At 36.9% G+C, this 21,136-nt stretch overlaps 1 protein-coding gene across 5 annotated transcripts in view; it reads right to left on the reverse strand.

The window, feature by feature from the left end:
• ssh2a (slingshot protein phosphatase 2a) overlaps window positions 1-21,136 on the reverse strand; it is a 38,413-nt gene that overhangs the window by 1,819 nt on the left and 15,458 nt on the right. For 2 of the 5 annotated variants that reach the window (XM_087284258.1, XM_087284260.1), the window contains exons 3-14: window positions 9,467-9,579; window positions 7,071-7,135; window positions 6,843-6,964; window positions 5,460-5,525; window positions 5,302-5,367; window positions 5,028-5,222; window positions 3,445-3,538; window positions 2,488-2,616; window positions 2,142-2,188; window positions 1,901-2,047; window positions 1,612-1,812; window positions 301-1,177 (exon numbers count right to left, since the gene is read on the reverse strand). In XM_087284258.1, the coding sequence (XP_087140384.1) occupies window positions 301-1,177; window positions 1,612-1,812; window positions 1,901-2,047; window positions 2,142-2,188; window positions 2,488-2,616; window positions 3,445-3,538; window positions 5,028-5,222; window positions 5,302-5,367; window positions 5,460-5,525; window positions 6,843-6,964; window positions 7,071-7,135; window positions 9,467-9,579 (2,122 nt within the window). Of the gene's footprint in view, window positions 1-300; window positions 1,178-1,611; window positions 1,813-1,900; window positions 2,048-2,141; window positions 2,189-2,487; window positions 2,617-3,444; window positions 3,539-5,027; window positions 5,223-5,301; window positions 5,368-5,459; window positions 5,526-6,842; window positions 6,965-7,070; window positions 7,136-9,466; window positions 9,658-10,267; window positions 10,359-18,394; window positions 18,888-21,136 lie in introns of those variants that run through there. The other 3 variants (XM_087284257.1, XM_087284259.1, XM_087284261.1) reach the window with 3 other exon arrangements.

The following is a 21,136-nucleotide window of genomic DNA, read 5'->3' on the forward strand; positions in this document are numbered from 1 at the left end:
AAAAGGGTTAACTTGCATCATTTAAGAACCAAAACTCATAAAACACAAAAACGACATGGTACATGTGCTCTTTGTGTGCCTGAGGGTAAATGAAAACTAAATTTCTGGGTCAACATTTTGTTGAAGTGCAAATCTGGTTTAGACCAGAAGGAGGCATGGTTGTACTGGATTCACTTGCTTACACTTCCTGTATCAGTTACTAGCAAATCAATAGAGGAGTCATTCACACTTTTGTTTTATTATTAATCTTTCGGCAAATCAGGAATCAAAACAATCTCTGAAGTGAGTGCCAACTCTTACCTCCTCCTCAGGTTCCTCACTAGGGTGATCCAAGGGTGAGGTGCATCTGGCCGGAGGTGACTGCACTGCAGTTGTTTCAGAAAGTGAGCAAGGGTGATTGTCCTGGGATAGGCAGAGGAACTTTTCTCTAGCACTAAAAAAGTCAATGCTATCTGTGCTGAGGCGAGACACGCTGGCATCCGTACAGTCGTCTGCCGCTTCTAGATCTGCTGCATTAGGGTTGTTGTTATCATCACTGGAGACCAGCTCTGGTACAGCAGGGGCTTCCGAAGGGCTGTCAGCCTCAGGCGTACTTGAAGAAGGCAGATTCCCTTCATCTTTACTGACAGCACTTTCCAGACACAGTTCTAAGCTTTGTGACACTTGATAAGAGTCATTTTGATCAGGCAAGTCGGGGGACAACTCAACACAGTCTGTTTTTGGCTCAGGCACTTGGTGAGACGACTGGGCGCCGAGGTTTGGAGTCGTGTCTCCTCCTCTCTCCTCTGGTAAAAGAGGAGAATCGAGGACGTGTAGAGCAGGAGGTGGGTGACGGTGAGAAACAGGCTCTCGCACCGCAAGGATCAAAGTGGAGTTCCTCTGCTTAGAGCCCACTGTGGCAGCTCGTTGTCTGGATTGAGGAAGGAGGAAGAGGTCCTCATGTGCTAGCTTTGAGGGTGTCTCACCCGATTTTTTATGGGTGTTGCATGCAACAGGTCGGGGATTGGTAAGGGATTCGAGCACAGCAATGCCCAGCATCTGCTGGATAGAAAGAGAACCATTGTTGTTGTGAGGATCTGAGCGGTCCAGTGAGCGAGGGGTCTTGCACAGTGGCTCGTGACCATCCGAGAGGTCAGTGTCTGAGTGGGAACGCCACAACTTGTTATGCCTCTGTTTGCTAGAAGAAAGAGCAAGCAAGAGACACGAGAGTGTCAAAGGAGCGTCTTTCATTAATGTGGTAGAAACATTAAATATCAGGCAAATCACTAAGGGCGGTGACTGATCTACATAGCTCAGGGTGTGTGAATGGAAATACAAAGCGAGTATGACAGCAAAGGCTGCATGACAAAAGGAATGTGGAGAGACCTGCATAATACACATGCATTAGATGACAATGCCAATGAAACTTTAAAGACACAAGCATTTGCTCAATGGAAACTCCAACCTTGGTCTCTGTTGATCTTTTAGAATGAAAGTATTGCATGTAATGCAAAGGTCAATGCATGTCAGTAAGGCTATTCTCTCACTCTTTGTTTAAAAGGTGAGGCTGTGTTGGATAAAGAAAAATTTCAACAGGCATCTGACCTAAGGCTCTGTGTGTGTGGGCCATACCTGGCAAGCAGGATACCCTGGTACTCTTCCAGCTGCTTCATGAAAGACGGGTTTGGTTTGGTGACAGAGCGCCGTTCCTTCACATGGTCAAAGGCTCTATCCAGGTCCCAGCCATACTCCTTCATAGCGTAAGCAATCACGGTGGAAGCAGAACGACTCACTCCCATCTTACAGTGCACTAGACACTTCACCCCTGCTTTCCTAGATCACAAGATGTTCATGAAACACCAATAAAGCACACTTTCAAAGAAATAAAATTAAACAGACAGGACTGTTAAAAGAAACTTACTTGGCTTTTGAAATGAACTTGTAGGTGTCGTTCCAATACTCCAGGAGGTTTGTGGCCTCCTCGTCATAGACTCGTATGTTGTGGTACTCAAATAGCCCGGGGAAGAAATTATCAATCTCTCGCGTCACATTCAGGATGTAGCGAACCCTGAGGAAGTGGGGGTGGTAAAATCAACAATGACTGCATGCAGTCAAGCGGATGTATTATTTTAAAAGAGGGGCCTGGAATAACAGTCACTTACCCGCTGTTCTGGAGTTCCTCAAGGTTAGAGGCATTCCACTCTGAACCCTGAGAAACATACACAGAAATTGAATATTATGACTGAAGCTTCTAAAGCAAGGATTGTCCAAACCTGCTCCTGTAAGGTCAGCATCTTGCATATTTGTGTTAACATAAGTCTGCTTGAAATCATCTAATGAGCCATAAGCAAATGATCAGCTCATTAGGGTCTGCGTGTTTAAATGCAATTATAGCTAAACTCTGCATGACACTGGGCCTCCAGGAGATGGTGGGTCATCCCTTTCTTAAAGGTCTACAAGATTGATCGTCTTCAGCGAGGATTATTGACAATGGAGTTGGAGACTAACCAGGTAAACATGGTCAAAGATCTCAGTGGGGCTGTCCATCTGGCCCAGAATGACGATCATCTCATTATCAATGAACTCCTTGAACTCTCGCAGGTTGCAAACCATTTGCATTTCTAGCTCAGTCCGAATCTGAAAAGTTATAATACTTATTATAGTACACATCAACTTACAATTTTCTGAAGTAAACCTCATGACGTACTGCTCTTATTTATAACTATGGATTTTAGAGATTTTATTGGAGTCAAATCAAAAGGGTTAGTTCACATAAAAATGACAATACAGTTGTAAATTGCTCACCCACTTGTCATGAAATCTAAGAGCTACATTATTGGTCCCCAATTCAAGTCCAGAAAAATACCCCAAAAAATTCAGATGCCTTCAGTGGCTCAATCAGAGTTATCTTGCTATAATAATACTTGTGCGCACATAAAACAAAAATGTAATATTCCTTTTCTTGTTTATGAGTGCTGTGCACTTTATGCGTGTCCTGCTCAGTTGCGCTGCTGATATACTTCGTTTCAAACAGAGGAAGCAGCGTGTGGGCATCCAGGGTATACATCAGTGCACAGTGCTTATGAACATACGCCCTGTACTGACACTGAGGAGAGAAACTGTTGAATAAAGTGTTTTTTTTTTTTTTTTTTTGTGCAAACGAATGTAGCTACATGTAGCTTCATAATATTGAACTACCGATTGGACCACTGAAGACAAATGGACTGTTTTAATGATATTTCTAAAACCTTTCTTGACTTTGACCTAGCTGTGACCCTTGCTGTCTTTGGAGGATGTGGGAGCTGTTAGATTTAATCTAAAATATCTTAATTTGTGCTCTGGAAATAACAAATAGTTCTTTGTGGTTTGAAATGAGCGATTAATAACAGAATGATCATTTTGAGGTAAACCGACTCTTTAAGGAGATTTAAGATTATGTATTACATGCACAATAAATGTCTATACCTCTTTCGAAGTGACGTTCTCCAAGTCCTTTTGCATCATGATCTCTCTCAAGCGGGTCTTAATCAGTCTCTCCGTTCGCTCTCTCTCAGTTGGCCTGTACACATGAAACCCAGAATCATAAATCATCCAGTTTGGTCTCAATGTGGGGCGTGCCTCACATCATATGATTCTTTGTGTGTGGTATTGTTCAACTAGAGCTTCACAAAAACCAGAAATCTCAGAACCAAGCCTTTGTTTGATTAAAACAAACTATTTGAAATCAAATCCCAGCTCAGCTGAAATACGTGCAACAGGTAAATGTGCGTCATCCCTAGACCTCTCGTGTTGGGGTTATCACGGGACTAGTGTCTCTTCATTAATAGCAACACAAGCACTGATTGGTTCCCAGAGGACCAAACTATGTTCTTAATCACTACTAGTAACCTTAAAAACACTGCTGATTTAAGTCAACACTCTCTGCTGGTGGTTGTGTATGTGTGGGCAACACAACATATAATGTGAGGGTCAAAATTTAAACATTTACAGGCCAGCATTATTAACCTTTGCAGGATGAGGGTCTGGTTACTTGGAAGCAAAAGAAGTGACTGTTACACATCAATTATATTATACTACACATCAATTATACTAGATCTCAAACTCTGGACACCTTAGCTCATTCAGTTTACCTAATTGGGTAAAGACTTTTCAAGGAAAAAGTTATCTCTATGGCTCAACCTTGCTGTCCTCTTCCAGGGTCAATATGTCCAAAGTATCTACAAGATCGACAAATTTCACTCATCTTCTTCAGGCAGCTGTTTCCTTCCATCAATCCGCCACTCTACCTATTCTGGCCCAATTTTCCGACTGTAAATCAATCTATCTCAGCATGAAGCTATAAAAAGCAAGTGGCCACAGCAGTGCATGTTAAAAAAACATGCACGTGGGAATGCCTCCAACACAGGGGAAAATCCCCCCTTCAATCCAGGCAATATCTTATAAGGATTACACCATCAGGCCACTGTGCATCTCAGAAGTTAGGTTCGCCTCCTCGATTTGGCAATAACAGTCAATCTATTCAAGGAATGCCATTCCTACTTGTCCTGCTCTGATGCAAACTTGCCCTTTTGGCCTATACAACAGAACTCTACAGTTGCATCAGACACCCGCATGACACACTTTTCCATAAACAAGGATTGATTTACAACCCAAACATTGCAATTCACCCCTATTGCCTATAAAACTCAACAACATCAACTTGACCCTAGTGGTACAAAGCATAATTACAATATTCTTGTCTTACATGCTGAAACAAAACAATAAAATGAGAACTTCTTGACTATTTAAAGGCTTTGTTTTCTAAACAAGTTATGACTGCATTCCTTTCGTTAAAGTTTCAAATAAGAGTTGATTATCAATGCTGAAAATAGCAATTCTGCTTAATATTAGTTTAAAAACTGACAAGTTTTCTGAAATCGATTTTTGACAATATTTAATGTATCAGTATAATGTATCCTACCTAAATGAAAATGTTTTTTAAAAGATTAATATTATAATCGTACCGTCCCCCAAACTTTTAAATAAGTGTATACATGCGTTTTACTTACACATCAGTGAACAGCACAGGAGAGTCTGCACGGTGGGACTGCACGTCTTGCATTGCGTTCCATTCATTGATGCAGTGCTGATCGGAGGTCACGCGACTCTGATAGTAACTAACCCAGGTCAGGAAGAGACTGCCGGGGTAGTAGTTATGACATCGGGCAACCTCGCAAACCTTATGCAGGGACTGCAAGGCTGACCTACAAGCACATGATAGAGGAAACAGATTAATGTTTTGTAAAGAGTTAAAATAGAGACACTCATGTCACAGACACTCACCACATGGCCTGCACGGAGACTGGTTTGAAGACATGGACGCGGTTAACGGTGGACACGCTGAAGCCACTAGTGAGAGGAAAACATAACTTTCAGTTTGAATACATTTAGAGGTTTAAGCAGAAAGCAGAACTGGTTTATGTACACAGGTTATGCCTCACCCGTCTCCATCCAAGTGTATAAGCGTATCGCTCCATAAGGGTAAAACCAGCCCGACAGTGCAAGTTCTACAGAAAACACATCACATGTTATAAACTCCACCTACTTGCTAAACAAATGCATTAAACATAAATTATTTATTTATTTATTTAGGTTTTAATGCCATATCAGCAAGATATAATTTACAGTCATAAGTATTTTTCAACAAAATTGCATTATATACAACACAGATAATAATTAAAATTAAAACCCATAAAGTCATACAAGATGTTTGAATTTAATTAAAATTATCAAATACTACTAGAAGACTTTTTCAAACATTTCCTAAAAAATATTTCCTAAATAAATACATTGTCTAATATCATTTCAAATTATACATTCTTTTAAATATGTTTTAATCTCGAAATATTTCTAAACTAGTCACTAATACGTTTCTCTCCCCTTTTAATAAATGAGTGTGTAAGGCCCAATCCCAATTCAGAAAAGTCTAGTGGCTGGGAATTAACATTATACCAGATGCTGTTAAAAGGTAATGTTGTTTTCGAGTGTTTACATAGATGAATATGGCCACGGTGTAAATACACAGTACAATTACGAGTTTATTGCCACATCATATCATTATGATAACATGATATCATTGCCTTTGGTTATTTCCCGAAGATAAACACCAAAAAAAAAAAAAAACTTTTGCATTGAAACTGTAATATAAAACCTACAGTTTAAATGCACATGGGCCTGAAAGTGTTGTATTAAAAGAATGTTTATTAACTAATAAAGAGAGAGTTTAATAAAGACTTCCGTTTATTTTAGCCATAGTACAAATGAAACATGTCTCGTATATCAATTTTGATAAGGATGGAGCACAGGCTGTAGTTTTTCTGTTTTAAACTAGACACGCTGCTCTGAGAGATTAGGAGAACTGGCAGGGATCATATTTATACTTTTACATTCAGCTGTTTATTCTATATCAGTCTGCTATAACGTTAAAATGTGCTTTAAAACGGGGAAAGCATGAGTATTAACATGATGGACCTATTCAGAAGCGAAGTCTAGGTTAACATTGACAGCGCAATTTTTTTTAAAGGGAATTCAATTATTGATGGGGATATTTCAATAGTTGATAGATAATGGTGGGGACATGTTCCAGTTGCAGGGGCATTCATTTGCATGGACGGAGACAACTACAGCAGTCGCAGTCGTCAGTCTTATATGAAGTAAGAAATCGCAATGACATGTGCAGGTGTTATAGTGGTGTCTCATGTCTTAGGGGTAAAATTTAAAGCCCTTCCCCTTCACACTCTGTTTCAAGGGCCATGGGGTAGGGGTAAAAAATAGAATTGGAATTGGGCCCCAGTTTTGTGGCCAAGCAACCGTATTATACTGACCGGTCTGAGTTACTGAAATCCATTCCCAGCACCACACTTTCTTCGGTGTCCTGTCTACCATTGGTGGAAATGATCACCATGTACCGTGTACGGACAGCATAAGCACTTTCTAACCGGACAGCCTGCAATAGAGACAGAATCAGAAATTAATTTCAATGCCCTTGTTTTTCTGAAGCAGTATTCTCATGCCTGTGTCTTGATTAACTATGTGTGAATGACAGTAGATACCAGGCGAATTGTGTCCTCTGGACGCAGCAGGGTGAACATGGTCTGCAAATGCTGCTGAAGGTCACCTGTGAAGGAATCATTAACAGCCATAAAGCTTCAGATAATAATGCCATGACATTTGCATACTATGGTTAAATTACCCAGAGGTCATTTTCACTTCCGCGCAGTCAAGACACATGTTCCTTGTCTGGCTGATTAGCACAAGTGTGTATATAATTGATAGAACTGTTAAACTAGAGATATGGTTGATGAGAGCTGCATTCAGAAAACTCTATTGCTTTTTAGGTGTTTTTACTTGTAGTTTGATTATATTGTTTTGAGCTGAAAAAAAATTATACATTTGACCCTGGTTCACAAAGCATTAATCTGACATTTTAAAGAGTGTATCTCAAAGGTATACATTCAGAAAACCTATTTAAGACTTGCACAATAATAGAACTTAGTTAGCAAAGACAGTAAAAAAGTTCTTGTCTATTTTATCAGTTTATATTATATTATTATAACTTTTGAAAAGCTTTTTAATGTGTTAAAACAGTAGCAGGAATTCCTCCATAGTAGGGCTGTGTGATTAATTGAAATCATATTGAAATCACGATTTAAACATGCACGATTTCTAAAATTACCTTACTGCTCGATTTTCCCCCCAGTATGTTATTTGAACAAATCATAATGCAGCGGCCCTAAACAGAGTGCAAGAACAAGAGACTGAGCTTAATGACAAATAGCTTGCATGTTGTGTTCAGCACAAAAGGAAAAAGTCAACATCTGTGGTGTGGAATTAGTTTAAAAACAGGAAAGCTGTTGTATCGCAGAACCAGGTAATTTCTAATTTGCAAGTCAGTCATATATTGTGTTTAAAAGTGCATGGAAAGCACGAGGAGCGTAGCTTCCTTCCGCATTGCACTGGGTGTCCTGTGTTTAATTAGTCAACCGACATGTGTGTATTCCATAAAAAGTATGAAGCTGATCGGTCAGCTTGTTACGTGATTTGTGGTCAGCTTTCTGAAAAGTTAAATTTAATGTTTGTCTGAAAAGAGATGCTTTTAACTGAGTGTGCCTGGAATATGCGTGCCACTCTCAATATGCGCACGTGTCGCTCTCAATGTGCGCACAAGCAGTGCACCTCCTTTGGAAACAACTGACTTGTGCACGTAAAAGACACAATATATGAACGACTAATTTCACAGCAGCGTCACAAAGAGGCCTATGATCTATACATGGCAAAACAAAAATCTGTGGATACGTAGAAAATTACAGACAACTACTTCTAACGTGCTCAAGCAGAACATCAGAGCCTTACTTGAGTTTAATGGGTGCACACACACACACATGCGCATACATACATACGCGCATACATACATACATACATACACACACACACGTCTATTTATTTGTCATAGGTCTGTTCTAGAGACAATTTGTTACACTTTTACAGTTTTTTTGCCTTATGTCTGTTTTAGAGACATGTTACAGGTCTTTGATAAAGATCTAATTGTTTTCCTTTGGAAATGTGTTTTAGATTCACACTGTAAAACGTCTGTGTCTGTGTGCGTGTCAAAATCATGATTAAAATCGAAATTGCAATATTGTTCAAGAAAATCGTGATAGGTTTCTTTTGCCCATATCACACAGCGCTACTCCATAGCACACACAAACAGACCTGCTGCAAGGAGACAGATTTATGAACCACACTGCTCAAGAAACCAAGCAATCGAGACCCTTAAAGATGAATGGTGCTGAATAATTAATTGTAATCTAAATTAATTAATTAAGATCTCTTATGTCTGGCTGAAATGGCTGCTGGGGGAAAAAATTAAGTGATTTGGTTCTGTTAAAGTACTCAATAGATTGTTGTTGTCAATTATAATCTCATGTAAGTGAAAGGGAAGCTAGCGAGAAGGGAACTTCATGTTCGTAAATATTATGAGGACACATCAGTTATACAATGATTTGTACAGATAACTCTACAATAAACAATGCAATATTACATCATTCTGATATCATGGTGACTTCTGCTCTTAAAATGTGATTAAAAATTGAAGGCATTAAAAGCACGTATTACTGCATGTTATGCACATTATATAATGACGGGCAGTCTCTAGGATCTTTTCATAATTCATTCCTGTAAGCTACTGGGTCTTGTGATGAAATCGATGCTGTTTATCTGCATGCACCATGGTAAGTCTATCAACATACATGCATATGGATGCACACAAATATTCATCAGTGACAAAATGGCCTTCAAGGGCAGACTTATGCATTGCCATATGGAACAGTTCAATTGCGAAACTAAACACAACAGAGACATATTCCATAATGCGTGTTGACCAGTGTCTGATATCCAGAGGAAAATGACACAACGAACTGCATCAAGACAACTTTGTGTGGTTTCATACCTGTGTGTTTGTTGCGCCGCTGTGGGATGCGGGGTGCTGAAGAAGAGGAGGAGCCATTTCCCCGCGGGAGGAACAGGGCGGCACCTTTCACAGTTAGGAAGTTCTCGCTGATACTGATAACAAAAACAGCCACAGAGAAGAGACATGTTAGAGACATACTGAAATTGGAGCAATTCCATGCAATGTCAACCCTTTTGAAGTTGTTGACTTGTTGCAATTTACATTGTAATTGTAATTGACATTTCATAACTATAAAAATAGTCAAAAATGTCTATCAATGATTTCAAGATATTTGATTTGATTTACCAAAGACACACAAGTTACATTTTCACATTGTTCACATCTGTAACGGAGCTTTATTCTCATAAATGCAAAAATGTTAAACAAAACAATTTTGTTCAATAGAGCCACTTATTAACCTTTTGATTAGCATTATTCATTTTGGGTTGTGCAGTTTACATTTACATTTAGTCATTTAGCAGACACTTTGGTCCAAAGCGACTTACAACTGAGGAGGAATTCAGCAATTCAACAAAAATAGTTAATACACACAAGAAGTGTTAATTACACAAAGGAACTGTTTGTGGTCAGAGAATTTAGTGCTAGAGTTTACACACAGAGATTAGCATGTTATATACTGTGAAATCACATACTTTTTTGGCCTGACCTTAACACACCTTTATTTCCCCCATTTCAAATATAAAACACTGATGCAACTGTTTAGTGGAGATTTCTTTAGTTATTATAACGTTTTGGATACAGTATATGGATAATAAATCCATATGAAACGCAAAGGCATACCTCTTTCAATTGGGCTAGGGCTGGCCAACTGCACTGCACCTGGGCCCGATTTGGAGCACTCCCACTTGTCAAACGAACCCGGGAAACACTCCTGGGCACGGTTTACATAACCTAGTGTGATTGCACCCTTACAGAATAATATTTTTCTGTGTCCTTAACTCTGTGGTTAGTAGTTATGGAAAATAGAAACAGTTGTTCCAGTATACTGTTAATGTATACATTACCTGTTAATTTTTGTTTTACGTTATCAAGTCACATCCATAATGCTCTCAGCATTTGAATTCTGAAAATGACTCTTACAGCCATTATGACAAAACAAACCAAATTGCTACAACAGGACCACCAAGCATTTAAATCTGCGCCTCAACACTTAGTCTCAAAGTGGTTTAGCAAAAACCAGAGGCTCATGCTGTGTGCGTGAGTGAGATTGTTTCCAGAAGTCACTATGGAAACGCTGTTGTTTATCAGAATGGTCGTGGCCTCTACCCGGCAGAGGCTCAGTTACAGCGCTTAGACCCGTCTGACCCATAACAGCTGTCATTATGAAGCAGCCCTTCATCTCCACACTTACAGTGACCAGAGGGCTCACTCATCAACCGCTGCTCCTGGATAACACGCAACAGGCTTTGGACTTTCCACCTCTGAATCTGGAGTAACTTCTGAGAAATCTGCAGAAATGCCAGTCCTCTGTCTCAGGGGTTTGGGGGAGGAAAGACTGCAGAATTGAGGGAACACGAGAAGCTCGAGGGCAGTCACGCCCCGAATAAAAACACAAAGAAAAAAAAAACAAAAAAAAACATCAGGCCCAGTTGAGCTCATTTCCCACATCCCAGTCACCCCTGACCCAGCTGTTTCCTCCCTCTCTAGTCTGTTTTTGTCTCTTGTCTATATCACAATTTCTCTTTAAGAGGCCAACTGTCCAAATCAAACACTAGCTAAATGTTTTTTTTTTGCTATCAAAACAACATATTTAACTTAATGAAAAATATTCTAAAAATAACAAAGCACAGATCAACAACTGAACTGAAAGTTTAGGATAATTGAAGAAATTGTGAAAAATGTATTGATATGTGGAGAAGATATGCGTTGATTGATATGCCTTTTTAAAAGTAAAAATTATATTTTTTATAGAATAATTACAAATGGGTTCAAAGCAGCGCTGGGCGATTAATCGAAAAGTAATCAAAATCAACATTCAGAACCTATAATCGATCAAATTTTTCCAGGCCAATTTCTTAAATGACTTTCAATTACTACTCGTGACCCCACTCTGATAAGGCTGATTCTGCGTTGAACGCACCGGTATGGTCCGGCACAGCTTTCGTACCTCTCAAAAAATGTAACTACACATTACACTTTTACATTACATTGACAATGATTGGAAGTTGCGACAGAGACAGCACATTTTTTATTACAATAAAATTATTATTCACATTAAAATATGATACAGAAGACTCAAGAAATGCACTGTTTAAAATATTATTTACAGGATATGCAAGAGTTATTTTATTTAGAAGCTTGTTTTCTACTTTTAATACGAAAAACATTCACAATAATTAATTTTGTTTCCAAAAACGCAAAGTATATATTTTACTTTGAGGGAAAAAAAGTGACTGTTGGATTTTAGGCAATGTATGTTTTAATTTTAGTTTTTCACCCTTGATGTTTAATGAATAATCATAGATATTAGATAGATATAAGCATATAAGCATATTTACTATACAAAACCTGTCAGTGAACTGTGCGGGCAAAAAAATAAAAATAAACGAACAAAATAATCATTCATAATCGAGTTAAGGTGTTTCATTAATCGAGATTTAGATATTAGGACAAATCCTCCAGCCCTAGTTCAATGCTGTAATTCTAATAGGATTTCAATTCTTTCTAATTACTAAAATTTATTTTAAACATTAAAACAGATGCCCAAAATGTCATCTGTAATGAATAAAAAGAAACTTGAATATTATTTAAACAGTAGTACATCAGTAAAAATGTTATAAAAATGCAAAACACTTTTCATATAGCTTGATAAAAATTAGGGACAATTGCAAAAAAAACACACAAAAAAAACAAAGTAATGAAAATAAGTTAATGTTGCACCCTGTCAATAATATTCATAGGAGCTGCTTTCTGGAATATTTTTATATGAATCTTTTAAAGCTACAGAAAACAGGAACAGAAAATTACTTTAGAGCAATGTTTTTTTCCTTGCTCTGCACTCTGCACTTTGCACTTTCGTGCTCCGAGCATAGTCTATCAGCACACGAGAGGTTATGAGCTGCAGGCTGATACAGGGTAGAGGCTAATTTTACACAACTAAAAATAAACGGCAAAGTGAATGAATGCTGATGGACTATCATCTCATGTATCTAAACATGACAGCTGGAGATGCGCTTGGGACGAAACTTTGCAATTTCATGCAAGCCTGCAGAAAACATTCAAATTGCTTGACTGCAAAGACCTTAATGACGTGATTAGGATTGACTGCCCAACAATCACTTTTTGATGTTAGGTTAAATATTTTTCATAGTCATGTTTTGATTACACAAGTCATGAAATTAATTTTAATAATACTGCAATGGATATCTTAATAAGTGTGTAATCTTAAAATCGACATGCAAAATAAATCAAAATGAGCAAAATGACACTTATAACAGTCTCTAATTACAGTACTTCACATTAACCATCAAGACTACATAAATTGCAGTCTAGTAGTCTACTAAATTTCTAAAGAATTTGGCACCACGGTTGCCAACACCATTTCAGTGATGTGTCAAGAATATGACCCGGACGCTGCGCCAGACTGGTTTTTGCAGCATAAGTAGCGCAGTATCCGTGTTCAGAGAGCGTTGAGGGCACCAGGGCCATTGGTTGCAATTTCCACCCACAGGCATTTCACTGAGGCCGACATGTAAGGGCATACGCATCTACTCCAACACACAGCAGAAAAAAGAAGAGAATCCAGACGAGTCAGACTGAGGAAATAGACAACCTGCCTGTGTTCATCTACACGGCAAAAGAGAGAGAGAAATAAAAGAGTGGGAGTGTCATCTTTTGGCATGAAGCGCTGGACAGTACTTGTTAGGGCACAGACACAATCATCACTATGTAAGGGCCAGTTGAGAGCAGTGCAACTAGCTGAAAGAAGCCTGACCCCCACCTGTCCCTGGCCATATTAGTCACTCTCCCACTAGGGAAAGGATAAATATAGGCCCGGGCTGAAGGCCTTTTGAGTTCAGGCCTGATAGAGATTCAGAGAGAAAGTAGGAGATGGCATTCTGACACCTTCCGAGATACAAATTAGGCCTCTTGCCACTAATACAGAGACATGCAGTTATAAATAGACAAAAAGAGAGATCCGTGGAGGTTTAGAAAACCAGAATGAGGACGATCCGATCAAACGCCGAAGAAAAACTTTGAAACTACAAGCCTAGATTTTAAAAATCAAATGTGATAGCAAGGCACTATTCTGATTCACTGTCCTGCTTTAGGATTGTTCCAATTTAGTGACCAACTCAAGTCATGCTGAGTAGGAGAAAGGGGTCAGTCCAGAGAAATATCCATAAATGAGGCCAAATAAGCTTCTCTTTGAACTAGATTAATAGATGAATAATAGACCTCAAATAATATTTAAACACATTTGACTGATGGCAATAGATTGTTTTGATAATGGATTTAGGCTATTTATTAAAACATGGAGTACAAAGTAGATTTAGAAATATGGAAGAAGCTGATCGACAGTGAGAAAGATTGTTCTGCACCCCTCAAACTAAGGTCAAATTACATATTGGCTGTTTCTCAATTCCAAGAACGCAGAGAACGGACTTGCATTCTCGTGAAGACTGTTCTTGCCAGTTTACCTCAAAAGAACGAACTTGAGAGACCGTGAGAGCACAAAACACGTCCTCTGAGAAATGAGATTCTGCGTTCTTCCATGACTTTCACACATTTTCAATGGAAAATTATTTAAATGTTAAAGCTTTCACACAACGATTTATTGTTTTTTTTTCCCTTTTTAATAAATATATATATAACATGCACACAAACCTTACAAATATACTTTTCTCAACACAAATTTTTAAATATGGGATTTGGATTTAGATATGAGAAAAATATTTTAATATGAATTTCAGCAAATAAAACCCTTAATGTGTTTATTCCCTTATTAATATGTTCATGTTAATGTTTACTTTCACCGTCTCGTTTAGGGAAACACCTGAGATAAAGAAGTTATATCTCTGTACTTTACTAATAAACATGTTTAAAATTCTGCACTTCCCACCTCCTTTATGCAGCCAATGACTTCTAGGACTTCGAGCAAGTTTTGCACTCAAGTCTGCATAGTTGCTTCCTCAATATCAAGAACACATCTGGGAACTTTCATGCGTCCTCCATTCTTTGGAACCAAACTTTGGCGGTTGATAATGACATTACACAAGAACACAGGGACGCAAGAATGCTGAAGAATGCATATTGAGAAACAGCCATTGAGTCTTAATAATTTTACAAGCCCAACAACTCTGTAATTTAATTTTATTTAGAAACACATCAATTAAATAACATCAAAAATCCATTTACTGCAGCTAGATGCCAAGCCACCATAATCAACTTAAAACTAATATTCACAGATAAGTACAAATAAAGGTTTTTAAAAACTAATAAAAACAATAGCAAAAAAAAAAAAAAAAAAAAAAACTATTATAAATATATATTATATATTAACACTGGACTCAATCAGGTATACACTATGGAGCCATATACCTTCATATGCAAATTGCAGCCATAAACACTAGTACTAACTACTACTTTTCTGCCACTGATAATCATTTTGATTGATATAGGGCTTTTTATTGCTTTAAAGTACATTGGCACATCTTTAGCATCATGCCAGCAGGGTTTTGATCTTTCAACATCACTTCAGGGCTCCTTTAGAGGAAGCGATTTTATTAAACCCATTGCCCTCTATTTCAACAGAACAACTATGACTACCCTATGACAACACCAACTTGAAAGCCTATCATATTTGACTTGGAAGTTGAACAACTCATGTGCTTCCCTACGTCAATGTGTGTTTGAAGAATAGACAAGTACAGTAATTGTTTCTCACCGCAAGTTTCAACAGACCACTCCACTTCCTTCCACTGTATAACACACCTGTAATTTCCCAGGTTAATCATTAAGGCTTGCTGGAAAAATAGCACAGGCCTAATCTTAGCTTCGCCTTGGCAGTCTGTGAGGAACAATGAAGGTTTTTTTAAATGCTTATACATCAGCATGGGGATTCCCATTAGGTGTCGTCTGTCCGATCAAACAGACTAAAGTGAATAAGTCTGAGGATTAAGGTTCATTGTGAACCTTCTGGTTCAAGATAAAAACAGAACCGCAGTGATTGCGATTTCCAATTAACAGTATAATAAACACCAGTACTGATTCCACTGCATAGGGAGGAAAAAGGATGATGCAGAGACACAGTATTGACAAACGTCAAGTGACTGCTGCTTAGTCAGTTTAAAAACAGCAGAACATCTCTGTTCTACTGAAACATAAAAGAAACCAATGGACTGGAATTTAAGCCTGACTCTAAAGATTTCACAGTCTGTTGGGGTGTACAGCAATTGGATTTGGTACACAATGTTCAATCTGCGGTTTCAGGCTGTCTGGGGTCTTGGATACATGCAAAATCTGTGGTTGAAAAGCATGTTACCCTGTGTAAAAAACAAAGAAAAACAAAACAACATATGCAAAAATTTTGTGTTTGACGTAAGTTGGGATTGTTATGAGATTAGGCATCAAGTTCTCATAACTAATGCTGGCATCTCGCCAAATCCAAACCATACATACACACACATGCAATATGCAAATTTAACAAAACACCTTTTTGGCGATACTAATGGTCATGACATTTTGCAGAACTTGAAGCAGCTCATTGATACGGTCATGTTTCTGAACTTCTTTATAGTCTGAACAATTTGATGCATTTTCCCTAGCCATTTTCATTTTTGTGGCTATTTATCTGGACCTAAATGCAAGTTTTAATTGACTTTTTAAAAAGAGCTAATATATAAAAAACTTTAAAAAATAAAAGCATATTAACAGGGTTTCTGCAGGTTTAAAATTAAGTCTTATTTATAAAAAAAATCAATATGAAGTCAGTTTACAATTAAAACTAAACTTTGTATCTTAACTTTCCTTCTCCAGTAAAGCCATCTTAATCCTAATAATGTTTTTAAAATAGTATCAGAAAAGAAAACAAAAATACAGAGGAAGAAAACATTTGTTTGCGTTGCATCCAGCATTTAATGTAACTTTAAGGCCTTAAAGACTTCTTTCTACTTTCGTGGAATATAAAGTATTGAATGTTTTCCAGGAACCATCAATGCCAATGAAGAAACTTTATTTTTAAGAGTGCATTAGAGTTCAAAGGTTTGGGTTCAATGAGGCTTTGTTGGGAGGGAAAATTGTATATTTTCATAAAGACATAGGTCAGCAAAAGTTTCTGACGGTGTGATAATCTTGGATAAAAATATCACAGTATTGTGATTACTACTGGGCTTGTCAAGATATCTATTTATGTTGTACGATATATTGCAAATGCAAAAGATATTGCTATAATCGAAATTGTTGTCATTTTAAGACCAGTGCCACTCATTATTTAATGCCAGCATGACAATATAATATCATCACAATGCAAGTATACTCGTCCAAAAAGTACACACCATATTTTATTCTTAAGAATATTTCATTTAGTTATAGTCATTTTATCAGTTTAATAATTAGGCAATAGGCATTGGAATCAGAATATGAAAATGCATATCCTTAATAAATATTAATAAATGTAAACAAAAAAGTGCAAGGTATAGAGTAACAGAGACTGCAATATCTAGCACTAGACCTATTTTCAGTGGTCATACACACACATGAAAATATACTAGTAATTTATAGTAAATACTAAAGTGTTTTTTAACCATACTGACACAGACACCAGTAGAGATATAGATGTTGCACAATAAGCTAAAAGATTTTTTTTGCTAGAATTGGTTTTCATGTATAGGCGATATATTCTGCATCACCAAAAATGATTGAGATCATGTCCATGTGTTGTGCGATAAATCCATATATTGATTATTGAGACAGGTCTAATTACTGCTCGAAAATATGCTCTTTTTAAATGTCTGGGTAAAAAACAAAAACCTTTTTCCACTTTTTTTCTTTATTTTGAGAAACATGTATAATATGTTGGAGCAGAGAACAAGTCTGGCTAAATAATTCAAAAGAATATTTGACTTCTGCTGTTTTTATTAGTTTTCAACAACACATGTCTTTATAATTTAAAATGACATCTTCGAAAATCTTTTCTGCTGGAGATAGCCTACTGTAGTCCCAAAAAAACAAAAAAATACAATGTGAATAAAGAAATCTCACACATACCCCAGGAACGGTATAGCAGAACATTTTGGCTGTTTTAAACCTTGACTTTTCCAAACAGTGGTATAACTTGAAAACTGTTATCATTGCATAAGGATGCCTTAAATTCATTGAAAGTAACAAAAGATTTATATTCCTTAATTCCCCCATTTTTCTTGATTAAAACCTTAACGTCCTCATACTTTTTAATAAAGACATTCTACACATACAAACACAAATCACTCATTACACCACCTACTACAAGGTAAACATGCCATTGCAGTGTCACCATATGTTAGCTCCATAAAAAATTGCTAGACAAATACCAAAATAATATACCCATGACTTTATATGGTGTGGTTATGATAACAAAAAATATGTGGCACAGTTATAGTGCGACTCATCAATTAATCTCGTGTCTCGTCGAGACAAGTTTGTGAATCACATCTCTCTCCTGTCATCTTTCACAACACACTGTTACGTCATAAAGATTTGAGAAACATCCACTTCTGCTTATTTTATATCATGATGAGAAGTATTTCGCAGTTTCGCATTTACCGTCAATAACTGCATCCGTGTGAAAGTTACACTCGAGCTGGCAGTCGAGACTGGATTAAAAAAACCGCACTTAGATTGTGTAACGACAGTGTTAAGACTTCACGCAGCACAGTGTAAGACGACTAGTTATATATTTATAATGCAAAACAGTGTAGCTTCACTTACAGCTGGTTGATCTGGTTTTGGGAAGCGACCGCGTTGTCAGTGAAGTACGGCATGATTTTTGCCCCGCAGCAGGAGCAGAATCCCCGGGCAGCGGAGCTCTCCGTGATCGGCACACTCTCCAGCGTCATGACGAAGAAGCGGATATCCTCAGACAGACTACTCAACAGCCATAATACTCCCCCGAATTATAAAAAGCAACCCAAAATAAATAAATTTTGCAATAAGTGCTTCGTCCAGCCGGTTAAACAGTTTTAAAATGACCCGTCCATAAGGCCTTAATAGGAAACCAACGTGGCCTCAAAACAGCGCAATGGTTAATAAAACAAAAACAAATCAGTCCTTGGAAAGTTGGCCGTTTCTTCTATAACCACTAAACGAATATAAAACAACATGAGAACCTAAAAAAACAATACGTACATGCTGCTTTGCTTTGGCATGAGCCGGCGAGCTTCACTCACTCACACACATACACACACACACACATACTGTCTGTATGGAGGAACTGCGGTGCGGCGCACTAATGCTTGAACAGCGAGAAGGAGGAGCTGCTGACATGTGCTTCGGGACGGGTCCAATGTAGGGCTCCACAGACGGCCCACATTTCAGAAACCGAAGCAACGACACGACGCAGCACGGGCAATCCGAGCTCAGCTGCGAAATCACGAGTCTGGAGTGCACTTCAGTGCATCCTTCAGTGCAGACAGTTGTTTTCCATGGCCAGTCAAGTGGCTCCTATGAATAGCTAAGGTTTAAAAAGAACATTGGAACAGGGGAAAATAAATAAATTTAGCAAGTGTTTTCGGAGAGCCGAGAGTGTTTCTGGGCAAACCTTACAAAACATGCAGAGCACACATAACAGCAAAAACAACAAATAAGTTAAAAGTATATTGTATATTTGTTAATTGTTGATTAAATGTAAGAAATCTGAACAATACAATAACACACCAAGAAGGGATGGATTTTGTACAACTAACAGGAATATTTGTGAGATACAAACAGTTGAAGTCAGAATTATTAAACCCCAGAGTTATTAGCCCCCTTGTTTATTTTTCCCCAATTTCTTTTTGACAGAAAGATTTTTTTAACACATTTCTAAACATAATAGTTTTAATAACGCATCTCTAATAACAGATATATTTTTTTTTTTTTCCATCAAATTTTTCTTTTATTTTGTATTTTTTGAACACAGAAAAACATGCCGTAGACAATCAGCATGAAACAGAATGTGTAGATATACATACATAAACCAATATACAGTTGTTAAATAATAGTATCAATAATAGCATCAGCCTTGACAACAATGTTATCAGTAAAAAGGAAAAACGGAAGAATAATGACAAGGACATACTATTGCAAATAAAAATGACAAATAAAATAAATTAATACATATATACATATATGCACACACATACATACATACACATACATACATGCACGTACACATACAAACAAACACACATACACCCAGATATGCATACATGCACACATACATACCCATATAAATATGCACACATGCATACACATAAATAAAACAAATTTCAAAACCAAAAAGGCAATGAGCCAAATCTGTACTTAGTGTTAATTAAGGTTAAGAAATAACAGATATATTTTATCTTATTTTATGACAGCACATAATATTTTGACTAGATATTTTTCAAGACACTTCTATACAGCTTAAAGTGACATTTAAAGGCTTAGGTTAATTAGATTAACTAGGCAAGATAGGGTAATTAGGAAAGTTATTGTATATTGATGGTTTGTTCTATCGAAAAAAAAGGAGCTAAAAATGTTGAACTTTAAATGGTTTTTAAAAAATTAAAAACTGCTTTTATTCTAGCCGAAATAAAACAAATAAGACTTATATATAAATGTTACTTTTAAAACATGACAAATTTTATTTAAATTAAAAAATATGTATATTACAGGAATGTGCTTTATTGCACTGAAAACATAAAACAAACCTGCATTTTCATTTGATTTGATATAATATCATCACAATGCAAGTATACTCGTCCAAAAAGTACACACCATATTTTATTCTTAAGAATATTTCATTTAGTTATAGTCATTTTATCAGTTTACTAATTAGGCAATAGGCATTGGAATCAGAATATGAAAATGCATATCCTTAATAAATATTAATAAATGTAAACAAAAAAGTGCAAGGTATAGAGTAACAGAGACTGCAATATCTAGCACTAGACCTATTTTCAGTGGTCATACACACACATGAAAATATACTAGTAATTTATAGTAAATACTAAAGTGTTTTTTAACCATACTGACACAGACACCAGTAGAGATATAGATGTTGCACAATAAGCTAAAAGATTTTTTTTGCTAGAATTGGTTTTCATGTATAGGCGATATATTCTGCATCACCAAAAATGATTGAGATCATGTCCATGTGTTGTGCGATAAATCCATATATTGATTATTGAGACAGGTCTAATTACTGCTCGAAAATGTGCTCTTTTTAAATGTCTGGGTAAAAAACAAAAACCTTTTTCCACTTTTTTATTTTATTTTGAGAAACCTTTATAATATGTCTGAGCAGTGAACAAGTCTGGCTAAATAATTCAAATGAATATTTGACTTCTGCTGTTTTTATTAGTTTTCAACAACACATGTCTTTATAATTTAAAATGACATCTTCGAAAATCTTTTTCTATCGAAAAAAAAGGAGCTAAAAATGTTGAACTTTAAATGGTTTTTAAAAAATTAAAAACTGCTTTTATTCTA

The sequence above is a fragment of the Danio rerio genome, chromosome 15 (genome assembly GCF_052040795.2).
Source record: "Danio rerio strain M-AB ecotype USA chromosome 15, GRCz13ab, whole genome shotgun sequence".
Classification (NCBI taxonomy): domain Eukaryota; kingdom Metazoa; phylum Chordata; class Actinopteri; order Cypriniformes; family Danionidae; genus Danio; species Danio rerio.